The sequence below is a fragment of the Capra hircus genome, chromosome 3 (genome assembly GCF_001704415.2).
Source record: "Capra hircus breed San Clemente chromosome 3, ASM170441v1, whole genome shotgun sequence".
Lineage (NCBI taxonomy): Eukaryota > Metazoa > Chordata > Mammalia > Artiodactyla > Bovidae > Capra > Capra hircus.
Window position 1 is genome coordinate 98,280,986 of NC_030810.1, and position 13,575 is coordinate 98,294,560.

Sequence of the window (13,575 nt, forward strand, 5' to 3'; positions counted from 1 at the left end):
TTTGGTTCCTAAATAAACCCCTAAGGTTAGTCAACAAAACACTTCATGAGTGTTAGCTATTATTATCTAATGTGTGTCTCTACTCATTTGTTTGGGAAAACAATTAAATTCAGGTATGTAAAAGTATTACTTCTTTTCAAAGTACTTCATTGAGTTTTATTTTTTCATTGGGTGTGTTATACTGAACTTATTTTATAGTGAACTTATTTTAATCTTTAAAGAAAAACACACCTGTTTTAAACTAAATTCAGTAAAATTTCTTTCAAGATACACATTTTTGTATATAGAACCAGCATTAAAAATCTCCTCCTCATCCTATTGATACTATAAAACCTATCCTTAATGAAGAGTAGAAAGTTATTACCATAAAGCAGAGAGTTTGAGACTGTTTGTGTGCAATAGCATGGAAACTCCAAGAGGCAAGGATTCGGGGGGTTCACATAAACTCTAGTGTGATAGTGGTGCCTATTTATGGTGGATTTTGATGTTGATGAAGATTCACCATTGTTACCTTATACAATGTGAGCATCAGGAGTATGGAAAATGAAATAAATATCACTCTTTGACCCATACTCCTAGCTCACAAAAAAAATTAGACTAGCCTGTCAGACCAAAACAAAACAAAAAAAAAATCTTACCATGGTTCTGATTCCACTATATTTATATATCTTTCCCCATTAATATACTTCTCAGGGATGGACTTCAAATAATTATAAAATATTTTTAAAAAACAGTGTGTGCAACTTCAGAAACCAAATTTCTAAAAATCACTAAACATTTAAAATTCACTTTTGTAATTTAGCTATATACAAATGATGCATTACTTTTCTCTTTGTGGGATCTCCTTCCATGAAAGATTTAATTTCTTTCTATGAATAAACCTAAATATTTACCTACAAAGGAGGTTGTTTATCTACCTTTTTAATATCATGACTTAAGAGAAAATGCTCATTACTGATATAATGAAGTGAAATCTATCTATGCAGTTGATAGAGAAAGTAAATAACAGAACATACATATCACACAAGAAGTTTCTTAAAGAACATGCAAATTGTCAGCCCAACTCTAACATTGCTTTACTGTGAAAGGATGCCTACAGCCAACCTGGAGAGAGTGCTGAGTATCAGTAAACCTTCTTGGATACATCTTCCATCATACTGTGAATTTGGGGGGATCACAGGAGTCCCACCCTAGCCTTCTTCTCTTACTTTGTCTATTCTCCTTGGTTGATTTCATGTACACCTATGGATTCAAAAGCTACCTTCAGGACAAGACTCCCAAATCCATTTCTAAACAGATTTAGCCTGTCTCCTGAGGTTAAATCCTTTATTTTCAACTGCCTATTGGGCACTTACACATGGATATCCCACAAGTACCTAACACTCAACATTACTCTACTTACCTAATCTACTGTCTCATCTCCCCATGCCAGTGCACCTCATTTATTTCCTATTTTAACGAATGATCTCAGCCTGCCCAAACTGATTCAAATCCTTACCATCCATCAACTTCAAAGTGCTCCAAGTATGTCTCCTTCCCTGTGATTAACTGCTTCATGGATTTTCTCCAACCTCCAAAACTCTACATCTTCAGTTACAGTTTCATTCTGATACAGTTTTAGTTTTCAGACTTCTCTCTTGGACCACCAAAGGTGTTTTAACTGAGGGCACATGAACGATGAAGGACTCGGGATGGGTTTCACAATTATATGACCCCACTGGAATTGCATGGTAGGTTCTGTGCATGGGCATACATGCATTTTCTGGATCTAGAGACTTTCATCAGTTTCTAAATCCTAGGCTATGACCTTCCAGATGTCTCTTGCTTCCAGTCTGCCCTCACCTAAAACATGGTCTGTGGGCCATTGCTGATACTCTGTAACCAATCCTATCTATTCTCACACCAAAGCCTGAAAGCCTTGATGTCTGGACTCCTTGAGGCCCATGAGGGAAGACAGGATATTTTCTGAGACCCTTGTTGAAGGACTGTTCAATTTTTGGTTTTATCCCAAGAAGCTGTCTCAGAGGCAGGTCTGATATGGCCTCCACAAGCCAGTCCTAGTGCCAAAAGCTTCTGCTTCCCCATCACCTCCTCTGAGGTAGCTAATGAGGTTGTCCTTTAAGTATAAAATCATTAGATTTCTTAGAACTAATGATGGAGTTTGGTAGTAACCAGTCAGGGCTGACTTACCAGGTATCTGCCACTAGCAGGAAGCTCCAGGGGTTGGAGAGGTGGCTGTAGGTGAGGTGGCTGCCAGCAAAGCTCAGAATCCTGCAGTTTTCCTTCTGGGATGCTCTCAGGGAACTTCACTAGGGTCCCCGAGACCTCTGGATCCTTACTCCTATAAACAGGAAGACAATAGAGGTCCCATAAGTTTGTTTGCCCTTTGCTGAATGGACCCCTACTGTCTGTTTTACTTGAGATTTCTGCCATCAATATTGCCTGGGATGCAAACCTGTGTATGGGACATTGTTCTTGCACACGGCACCTCCCTCAATCTCACACACACACACACACACACACACACACATTGTGAGCATTATTTTTCATCAATGGTCCAAAACCCATGGGACTAACAACCAGGTTCACTCCAAATTAATCACTGTGAATCATAAATCATTTTTCTTGTGTATGCCGGAAGAGGCAAGACTGCAGACAGGGAAACAAATCTGAAGGCAGTTACAATGGTTCAGATAAAAGGTGATAAGTTTCTGAACTGTAACTGTGGTAGAAGGAAAAGTAGAAAGATGAGAAAATGAAAGAAAATATTTAGGCGGTCTTAGTGATTGGTTGTACTTGGGTCTGACCAATATGGTCAGAAATGAAAATTGCATGAAAAATGTCTCCTGTTTTTATCTTTTTCTTGTTTTATTTTTAAAAAGGGAATTATATTTCACACACAATAAAATGCGCAAACCTTAAGGTTCAGTTCTGTTGCTCAGTCATATCCGATTCTTTGTGACCCCATGAATCGCAGCACACCAGGCCTCCCTGTCCATCACCATCTCCCGGAGTTCACTCAAACTGACGTCCATAAGTTTATAGGTTGAATAATTTTCAGATGGGCTTCCCTGGTGGCTCAGAGGTTAAAGCGTCTGCCTGCAATGTGGGAGACCTGGGTTTGATCCCTGGGTCCGATCCCTGGGTCGGGAAGATCCCCTGGAGAAGGAAATGGCAACCCACTCCAATATTCTTGCCTGCAGTATTCCCATGGATGGAGGAGCCTGGTGGGCTACTTAGATATATGCATCCATATAATCACTATTCAAGTTAAGATATAGAATATTTCCACCACCTCAGAAAATTTCTTTCTACTCCATTCCCATCAGTGTTATTCAGAGGTTACTACTATGCTCATTTTATCACCATAGATTAGTTTTGACTATTTGTGAACTTCTTTTAAATGGCTACTATGGTACAAATTAAGTCTTTATTTAAAAAAAAATGTTTTAGATTCATTCAGTGTTTATACATGTATTAGTATTTTATAAATGGGTAGTATTCCAAAGTATGAATATACCACAGTTTTGAATCCATTCTCCTGTTCATAGGCAGAGTGTTTATATCTAGTTTGTATTATTATGAACAAATTGGCTTAGATCACTATTAACCATGTGAGCACATGCACCTACTTTCCTCACATATGTGCCTAGGAATGGTGTTTCTGGGTCATAGAGTAACTGGATGTTTGACTTTATTCAGTTCAGTTCACCCAGTCGTGTCCAACTCTGCAACCCTATGGAGTGCAGCATGCCAGGCTTCCCTGTCAATCACCAACTCCCGGAACTTGCTCAAGCTCATGTCCATCAAGTCAGTGATGCCATCCAATCACCTCATCCTCTGTTGTCCCCTTCTCTTCCTGCCTTCAATCTTTCCCAGCATCAGGGTCTTTTACAATGAATCATGTGGCCAAAGTATTGGACCTTCAGCATCAGTCCTTCCAATGAATATTCAGGACTGATTTCCTTTCTATTGTTTTCCTCTATTTCGTTGACTATTAGAAACTTCCAAATAGTTTTCAAAAGCAGTTATACAGACTTCTGGATTCAACTCAGATTTAGAGAGCTGGAGTGTTGCTTCCAGTAGTGTAACAACAACAGTAATGCTGGACATAGTGCAAATTAATGACTTTTCTTGAAGGCTTTAGGGAATAGAAGTTGCAGGGCAAACAACTAAACAGAAAACTAGGGAGGCATAGACTCTTGCAGGAAGAAACAGGAACCAAACTTTTTTTTTCTAATCTGGAGCAGAATCCATCAGATGCCATGCAAGTTGATAAGACTCAATTTCTTTGTGAATTTAATGAATTACAAAACACTAAGTGGGGGCCTAGTGGCTCAATGGCCAAGAACTTACATACAATGCAGGGGACTCAGGTTCAATCCCTGGGTTGGGAAGAACCCCCAGAGAAGGCAATGGCAACCCACTCCAGTATTCTTGCCTGGGAAATACTTTGGATAGAGGAGCCTGGCAGGCTACAGTCCATGGGATCACAAAAGAGTCGGACATGACTTACCCACTAAAGGACAAACAGTAGGCCCGCATGAGACTGTGCAGTCCCTAGGTACCATAGGGAGGAAAGTTTGCACCCTCTTGCCTTCCTCCCCGAGCTCCACCAAATGCTCACAGCGAAGAGCAAGAGGCATTGAGAAAGCTTTCCTAAATGGGGTTGTCTGGAGGAAGAAGTTGGAGGGAACAGTGAATGCAAAAACTTCTTCCAAAACCATTTACCATATTTTTTCCTACAGAAGTAAAACTGTAATCTGCAGGCAAAAGCGAACAAAAAAAAACTGTCACCTTAGGACATTGTGGAAAACCATTGTAGCTGGGAAGCGACAGGGACAAAACTTCCACTACTCAGGGAGAGGCAGGCATATGTGCAAGGACCAACACCACAGCTGGTAGAGGGGCAGGATCACTTGGGAAGGCCGTACCCCAAGACCCAGGTTCACAGTACCTCAGATTAAGGCTTAAGTGTAACATCAGAGGAAACCTCCCCACTCCCCACCTCCCACCCCATTCCCAGTTCCCCACCCTCCACCCCACAACAAACAATGAGCGAAATGAACAGTGGAATACAATTGCTACAGTGGAATCAAGAAAAAGATTATCTCTGGGGGCAGTAGTATGAAAGGAAGACACACAGCAGGTAGGGAGAGTAACAACTGAGAAAAATAAAACCTCTGGCAAAGTGGCTTAACCCTAAGTACAAGAAATCAGTGGAGAAATTTGAAGCCTGTAGTGTACCGAAGGTAACCATAGCAACCACAAATTCCAAAGTCAGGCCAACTCCTCAATAGATTAACCCCTAACTTCCACACTAAAGCTCTAGCACAAGGGAAGGCTCATCTCCAAGCCTCATCTCCCCCAAATTTACCTCTGTCTCTGTCTTAATTATTCAGTTTCATAACAAAAAGTTATGAGGTATATTAAAAGGTAAAAAAATTCTAAAGAGATAAAACAAACATCAGAATCAGACTCAGATATGACAGAAATGTTCAAACCAGACAAGGAATTTAAAATAACAATGATTAATAGATTAAGGCGTTCAATGAAAAATGAAAACAAAATGCAAAATCGGGATAATATAATCAGAGAGATAGAAACAATAAGAAAAGATCAAATAGAAATGCTAGAAACAAACATAGTGACAAAGAGAAAGAATGACCTTTATGGGATGATCAGCTGAAGAATCCGTGAACTTGAAAATATGTTAAAGAATTTACTCAAACCAAAAGACAAAGAGAAATAAAAATAAAAATCACCCCTCCCCATATTCAGAGTATCTAAGAGCTATCTTACAGTACCAAACATAAACATAATTGGAATCTCAGAAGTGAGATTATTAAAACACACACACACACACACACCTCAATAGATGTAGAAAAAATTCAACAAAATTTAACATTCATTTATAACAAAACTCTCAATAAAGTAAGTATAGATGGAACTTCCTTAACTGTTAAGGGCATCTTAAAAAAAAAAAAACACCCTCCCTTAACATCATATTTAATGGTAAAATGCTACAAGCTTTCCCCACAAGTTCAGGAACAGACAAGGATGTCCTTTTTAACCCCTCCTAACTCACATTGTTTTAAGTTGAATTTACCTGATGTTGATGCATCTTAAGTTATTAGCTATGTAGATATAGTTTTTTGCGAAGTGTGTATTCATGGCTCCTGATTTTCAACTGGGTTGTTCATTTGTTTTTTGTGTTTTTATTACTGATTTATAGGCATTTAAAATATATTTTGAATGTTATTGCTTTGTGAGATAAATATATCTTCCCAGTCTTTATACTGCTCTTTAACCTTTAATAGTGCTTTTTGAAGAGCGAAAGTTCTTAATTTTGATAAAAAGTAGGATTATCAATTTTATTCAAGTTGAAAATTAAGATTATTCATTTTTCATACCTATATTCAGTTGCTCCAGCTCCTTTTATTGAAAAATCTTTCTTTAATATATTGAATGGCTTTGGTAGTTACACTGAAAATTAATTGCCAGAGTATGTTATGGGTCCATTTCTGAACTCTGTTATGTTCCACTGGTCTGTTTGTCTTTCCTTACAATAATGCCACACTATCTTAATTATTTATAATTATTAATTCTTAAAATATGAAAGGGTAAGTTCTCCAAATTTATTTTTATCCTCCAAGATATCTTGACTATTCTAGAGCCATTAAATTTCCATATAAACTTTAGGATCAGTTTGTAAATTCCTCAAAAAGGACTACTGAAATTTTTACTTGGGTTGTATTGAAACTATGATATTTATCTCTAATTTCCCTAAGCAATATTTTGGCTTTACAATGAAGAGATCTTGCAAATTTTTTGCTAAACTTATTACTACAGACTTGTTGATAATTAGAGCTATTGCAAATAGTATTGTTTTAAATTATATTTCCAGGGTTTATTGATTATAGAAATATAATCTTTGTATATTGACTTTGCTTCCTGAGATTTTCTTAACTATTACTTCATTAATTCCTTTTGATTTTCTACATACACAATCATGACATCTGTAAATAAAGGCAGGTTGACATCTTTCTTTCAAACTTTTATGCCTTTTACTATTCTTGCCTTATTGCATTAGTTAGGACTTCTAGTACAATTTTGAATTGAAACTCTGAGAATGACCATTATTGTTTAATGTGTTACACAGAATGTGTCACTATTAAGTATAATACAAGCTATATATTTTATCAGGTTGAGGAAGTTCCATTTATTCTGTTTGTTATATGTTTATTTTTTATTATGAATGGGTATTAAACTTTGTCAAATGCTTTCTTTGGCATTTATTGAGATGTTTACAATTTTTCTCCTTTATTCTGTTAATAGGGGATGGCAATGATTACTTACATTCCTGTAATAAGCCAAGACACACTCTTGTATATTATCTAAGTATCACTGGATTTGATTTGATGGTATTTTGTTCAGATTTTTTGTGTCTGTGTTCCTGAGGGATATCAGGTTATAATTTTCTTCTCTTATAAATACCTTATTACATTTTAGTGTCAAAATTTTGTCCTTATAAAACAAGTTGGAAAGTATTCCCTGATTTTATTGCCAAAGAGATTTTGTAATAGTATATTATTTCTTCTTAAAATGTTTGGTAGAATTCACCACAAAACAATCTGAGCCTGGAATTTCTTTTTAGAAAAGTTTTTAATTGCAGATGAAATTTCTTTGATAGATTCATATCATTCAGTTTTGTGTTTTTACATAATAATTCTTAGTAAGAATAAAGATAAAACATGGTTTATTTCTCCCATATAAGTTATCAATAGCAAGATATTATCAAGATTTCCTCCAATGTTTTCTTATAAAAATATCATAATTTTAGCTTTTAAGTTTTAGTCTTTAAACATTTTGAGTTAATTTTGTATATTATATAAGCTAAGGCACCACTTCATTCTTTTGCATGTAGATATTCAGTTTTCCCAGAACCACTTGTTGAAGAAACTTTTATCCCATTAAATGGTTGTGGCACTCTTGCTGGAAAATCAACTAAAATGTATGTGTGAGTTTATTTCTAGGCTCTTTATTCATTCCATTGGTCTATATGTCTGTCTTATGCTAGTATAATAATACCATTGCTTTGCAGTAAGTTTCAAAGTCAGGAAGTGTGAGTACTCCAACTTTACTGTTTTTTGCCAAGATTGTATTGACTATTCAGGGCCTTTTGCAATTTCGTATGAATTTGAGGATTGGCTTTTCCATTTCTATTGGGAAAATCTAATAGAATTTTGATACTGATTGGGTAAAATCTGTAGATCATTTTGGAATACTGACATCTTAACAATGTTAAGTCTTCTTAACCACGAACGTGGGCTGACTTGCCATTTTTAATGTCTTCTTTAATTTCTTTCAGCAATGCTTTGTGGGTTTCGGTATAAAAAGTATTTTCACCTCTTTAGGAAGACTAACGGCACTCCACTCCAGTACTCCTGCCTGGGAAATCCCATGGACTGAGGAGCCTGGTGGGCTGCAGTCCATGGGGTCGCTAAGAGTTGGACACAACTGAGCGACTTCACTTTCACTTTTATGCATTGGAGAAGGAAATGGCAACCCACTCCAATGTTCTTGCCTGGAGAATCCCAGGGACAGGGGAGGCTAGTGGGCTGCCGTCTATGGGGTCACAGAGAGTCAGACACGACTGAAGTGACTTAGCAGCAGCAGCATTATAAGTACTTAATTCTTGTAGATATTATTATAAATAGAAGTGATTTTTTAAATTCCTTTTTAGATTGTTCATTCTTGGTGTAGAGAAACACAAAAGATTTTTGCATGTTTAATTTCAATGAATTTGATTATAAGCTCTAGTACCTTTCTTGTGGTTTCTTTGGTATTTTCTCTATATGAGATTATGTCCTCTGTGAATAGATAGTATTACTTCTTTCTTTCCTATTTGAGAAATTGTATTCCCAATAGTCTAAAAGTATAAGCAAATCTCAAGATTTATATAACTGAAAAAAACCTACAATGGAGTACACTGAAAAGTAGCATTGATTCTGATTCAGCAGGTGATTAAATTCTTTATATTTTTCTACATCTTCCTAATTTTTTGTAATGAAACTGTATTTCTTAGAAAAAATTAAGATGCTTACTAAAAAGGGCAATGGTAGGAGATAGGTATTGCCAAAGTAGTGAAAAATTAGTTCTTTCCCGTGAAGGGGTTAGTGGATTGCTGGTTTTACCACGTTTGCGTTTATTTTCACATACCAGTAGCCCTGCAAATGTGTGGGTTGTCCCTGGGCCTGAGTTGGGTAGATCTGCTAAATGAGAAGTTCTGGTTTCTCTGAAGACAGTTCTGCACACTTCCTTCCACAGTCTAGGCTGTCTATTTCCAACAGTATTTCACACGGCCCTATAAGGTTTCAAGCCCATTTGGGGTGCTCTTTGTACTTTTCCCATTATGGCTTCTCTTTTTTCATTGTTTTGTAGCTGTGGTGCCACCTGAAATGAACAATCAAACAGACGTCACTGAATTCATCTTCTTGGGGTTTTCCAACCATCCCAATCTACAGAGTTTGTTCTTCCTGGTATTCCTGGTCATTTATCTGACAACTCTTTTTGGGAACACACTCATAATAATGGCCACCAGGGTCAGTCCTGCCCTCCACATCCCAATGTATTATTTCCTCAGCAACCTGAGTTTCTTAGACATTTGCTACTCATCTACCACCATCCCAGGCATGCTGGTGAACCTTTTCCAGGAGAAGAAGACTATCTCCTATGAGGGCTGCCTTTCCCAGATTTTCTTCCTTGTGACCTGTGCTGGCACTGAGGGTGTATTATTGGCAGCTATGGCTTACGACCGCTATGTAGCCATTTGCCACCCTCTTCAATATCCAGTCCTTATGAGTGTGAAGGTCTGTGTTTGTTTGGTGTCTGGGTCCTGGCTATGTGGGCTGGTGAATTCTATGACACACACAGTGTTGGCAACCACACTCACTCTGTGTGGGCCTAACCAGATCAGTCACTTTCTCTGTGACATCCCATTCGTCCTGAAGCTCTCCTGCTCAGATACCTCTCTCAATGAGTTTGTGCTCCATGTGGCCAGTGCTACCATTGGCCTAAGTCCCTGCTTGTTTACTGCTGTGTCCTACATACTCATCATCTCTGCCATCCTTAGGATTCCCTCTGCTCAGGGCAGGAGCAAAGCCTTTTCTACCTGTGCATCCCACCTCACTGTGGTGATTATCTTCTTTGGAACAGCCAACTTTAACTATGATAGACCAAATGTAGGCTACAACCTGGATATGGACATCCTGGTCTCTGTGCTCTTCTGTGTTGGGACCCCCATGTCTAACCCCATCATCTATAGTCTGAGAAACAAGGAGATCAAAAGTGTCCTGAGGAAGCTGGCTAAAGAATGCTGGTTCTCTAGTGAGATCAGTGGTTAAACAGTTTCATTCTGGAAAATTTCTTAATTGGAGAAAAAATTTAGTATTCCAGCTACAATTTAAACGGCACTCTTTTTCTATATGATCTCTTGACAACTGTGATGACTGATTCCATCAGGACAAATAGGTACAACTGTGCTGAGTATGTCACACACTGATCCTAAATACTGTGTGTTCTCCAATCCACTGATAACTTAGAGCATTTTGTAACATCCTAGATAAACCCCAGTATACATTAGCAGTCACTCCCCATATCCTCCCAAATTTGAAACACTAGAAAACCACTGTTCTGCTTCCTGGGTCCATAGATATCCTTATTCTGGATGTCTCACATAAATGAAATTCTATAACATGTGTCTGGCTTCTTGGGACGTTTTCAAAGTTCATACATATACCATGTTGTACTTCATTCCTTCTTCTCATTGAATGATTTCCATTTTACAGATTAACCACATTTTATTTACTGACTCAATAGACATTTCAGTCATTCTCAGTTTTTACTATTATGAATAATGCTGCTATGAACACTCATGTTCGAGTTTTAGGAGAAATATTTGTCAGAGTCTATAGTTTTGAGTGGTATTGCTGGATCACATGATAAACTTTAAAAGGACTGTTAAATGTTTTCAAAGTAGAGGCACTATTTTACATTATCAAGGGCAGTGTATGTGGGTTCTAATTTCTCCACATCCTGACCGACACGTTATATGTCCTTTTTTTATAGCCTTCCTAGTATGATTTGCACTTCCCAGATGCCTAATGATTCTAAGGTCTTTAATAAGCAACATTACTACTTCACAGGCAAGTTTGGCCTCGGAGTACAAAATGAAGTAGGGAAAAGGGTAACAGAGTTTTGCCAGGAGAATGCACTGGTCATAGCAAAAACCCTCTTCCAACAACACAAGAGATGACTCCACATGAACATCACCAGATGGTCAATACTGAAATCAGATTGATTATATTCTTTGCAGCTGAAGATGGAGAAACCCTATACAGTCAACAAAAGCAAGACCAGAAGCTGACTGTGGCTCAGATCATGAATTCTTTATTGCAAAATTCAGACTTAAATTGAAGAAAGTAGGGGAAACCACTAACCATTCAGGTATGACCTAAATCAAATCCCTTACCATTATACAGTGGATGTGACAAATAGTTTTAAGGGATTATATCTGATAGAGTGTCTAAAGAATTATGGACAGAGGTTTGTAACATTGTACAGGAGGCGGTGATCAAATACATCCCCAAGAAAAAGAAACGCAAAAGGGCAAAATAGTTGTCTGAGGGAGTCTTACAAACAAGAGAGAAAAGAAGTGAAAGGCAAAGGCAAAAAGGAAAGAAATACTCATCTGAATGCAGAGTTCCAAAGAATAGCAAGGAGAGACAAGAAAGCCTTCCTAAGTGATCAGTACAAAGAAATAGAGGAAAACAATAGAATGGGAGAGACTAGAGATTTCTTCAAGAAAATTAGAGATACCAAGGAACTATTTCAGGCAAAGATGGACACAATAAAGGACAGAAATGGCATGGACCTAACAGGAGCAGAAGATATTAAAAGGTGGCAAGAATACACAGAAGAACTATACAAAAAAGATCTCCATGACCCAGATAACCACAGTGGTCTGATCACTCACCTAGAGCCAGACATCCTGGAGTCTGAAGTCAAGTGGGCCTTACTTGAAGCATCACTACAAAGCAACCTAGTGCAAGTGATGGAATTCCAGCTAAGCTATTTCAGATCCTAAAAGATGATGCTGTCAAAATGCTGCACTCAGTATGCCAGCAAATTTGGAAAACTCAGCAGTGGCCACAGGACTGGAAAAGGTCAGTTTTCATTCCAATCCCAAGATTGGAAAGGCAATGCCAAAGAATGTCCAAACTACCACACAGTTGCACTCATCTCACACACCAGCAAAGTAATGCTGAAAATTTTCCAATTTAGGCTTCAACAGTACATAAACCATGAAATTTCAGATGTTCAAGCTGGATTTAGAAAAGGCAGAGGAACCAGATATCAAATTGCCAACATCCGTTGGATCATCAAAAAAGCAAGAGAATTTCAGAAAAACACCTATTACTGCTTCATTGACTACACCAAAGCCTTTGACTGTGTGGATCACAACAAACTATGGAAAATTTTTCAAGAGATGGGAATACCAGACCACCTCACCTGCCTCCTGAGAAATCTGTATGCAGGTCAAGAAGTAACGGTTAGAACTGGACATGGAACAACAGACTGGTTCCAAATTGGGAAAGGGCTACATCAAGGATGTTTATTGTCACCCTGCTTATTTAACTTATATGCAGAGTATATCATGCAAAATATCAGGCTGGATGAAGCACAAGCTGGAACCAAGATTGCCAGGAGAAATATTAATAACCTCATATATAGAGATAACACCATCCTAATGGCAGAAAATGAAGAAGAACTAAAGAGCCTCTTGATGAAAGTGAAAGAAGAGAGTGAAGAAGTTGGCTTAAAATCCAACATTCAGAAAACTAAGGTCATGGCATCTGGTCCCATCACTCCATGGCAAATAGGGAAACAATGGAAGCATTGACAGACTTTATTTTCTTGGGCTTCAAAATCACTGCAGATGGTGACTGCAGCCATGTAATTAAAAGATACTTGCTCCTTGGAATAAAAGCTATGATAAACCTAGACAGTGTATTAAAAAGCAGAGACATTACTTTGCTGACAAGGTCCATCTAGTCAAAGCTATGGCTTTTTCAGTATTTGTATGGATGTGAGAGTTGGACCATCAAGAAGGCTGAGCACCAAAGAAGAGATGCTTTTGAACTGTGGTATCAGAGAAGACTCTTGAGAGTCCCTTGGACTGCAAGGAGATCAAATCAGTCAATCCTAAATGAAATCAACCCTGAATGTTCATTGGAAGGACTGATGCTGAAGCTCCAATACTTTGGCCACCTGGTCCGAAGAGCTGACTAATTGGAAAAGACCCTGATGCTAGGAAAGCCTGAGGCAGGAGGAGAAGGGGATGACAGAGAATGAAATGGTTGGATGGCATCACCTACGCGATGGATATGAGTCTGAGCAAGCTGTGGGAGTTGGTGATGGACAGGGAAGCCTGGCATGCTTCAGTCCATGGAGTCACAGAGTCGGACGTGATTGAACTGAACTATTTCACATGTGGAAAAACTTACCTTGCTA

At 38.1% G+C, this 13,575-nt stretch overlaps 1 protein-coding gene across 1 annotated transcript; it reads left to right on the top strand.

Annotated features, from left to right (window-relative positions):
- LOC102169349 (olfactory receptor 5V1-like) lies at window positions 9,594–10,406 on the top strand. Its single transcript, XM_005677768.3, has one exon. It carries the CDS (start codon window positions 9,594–9,596, stop codon window positions 10,404–10,406), a length of 813 nt encoding a protein of 270 aa, XP_005677825.3.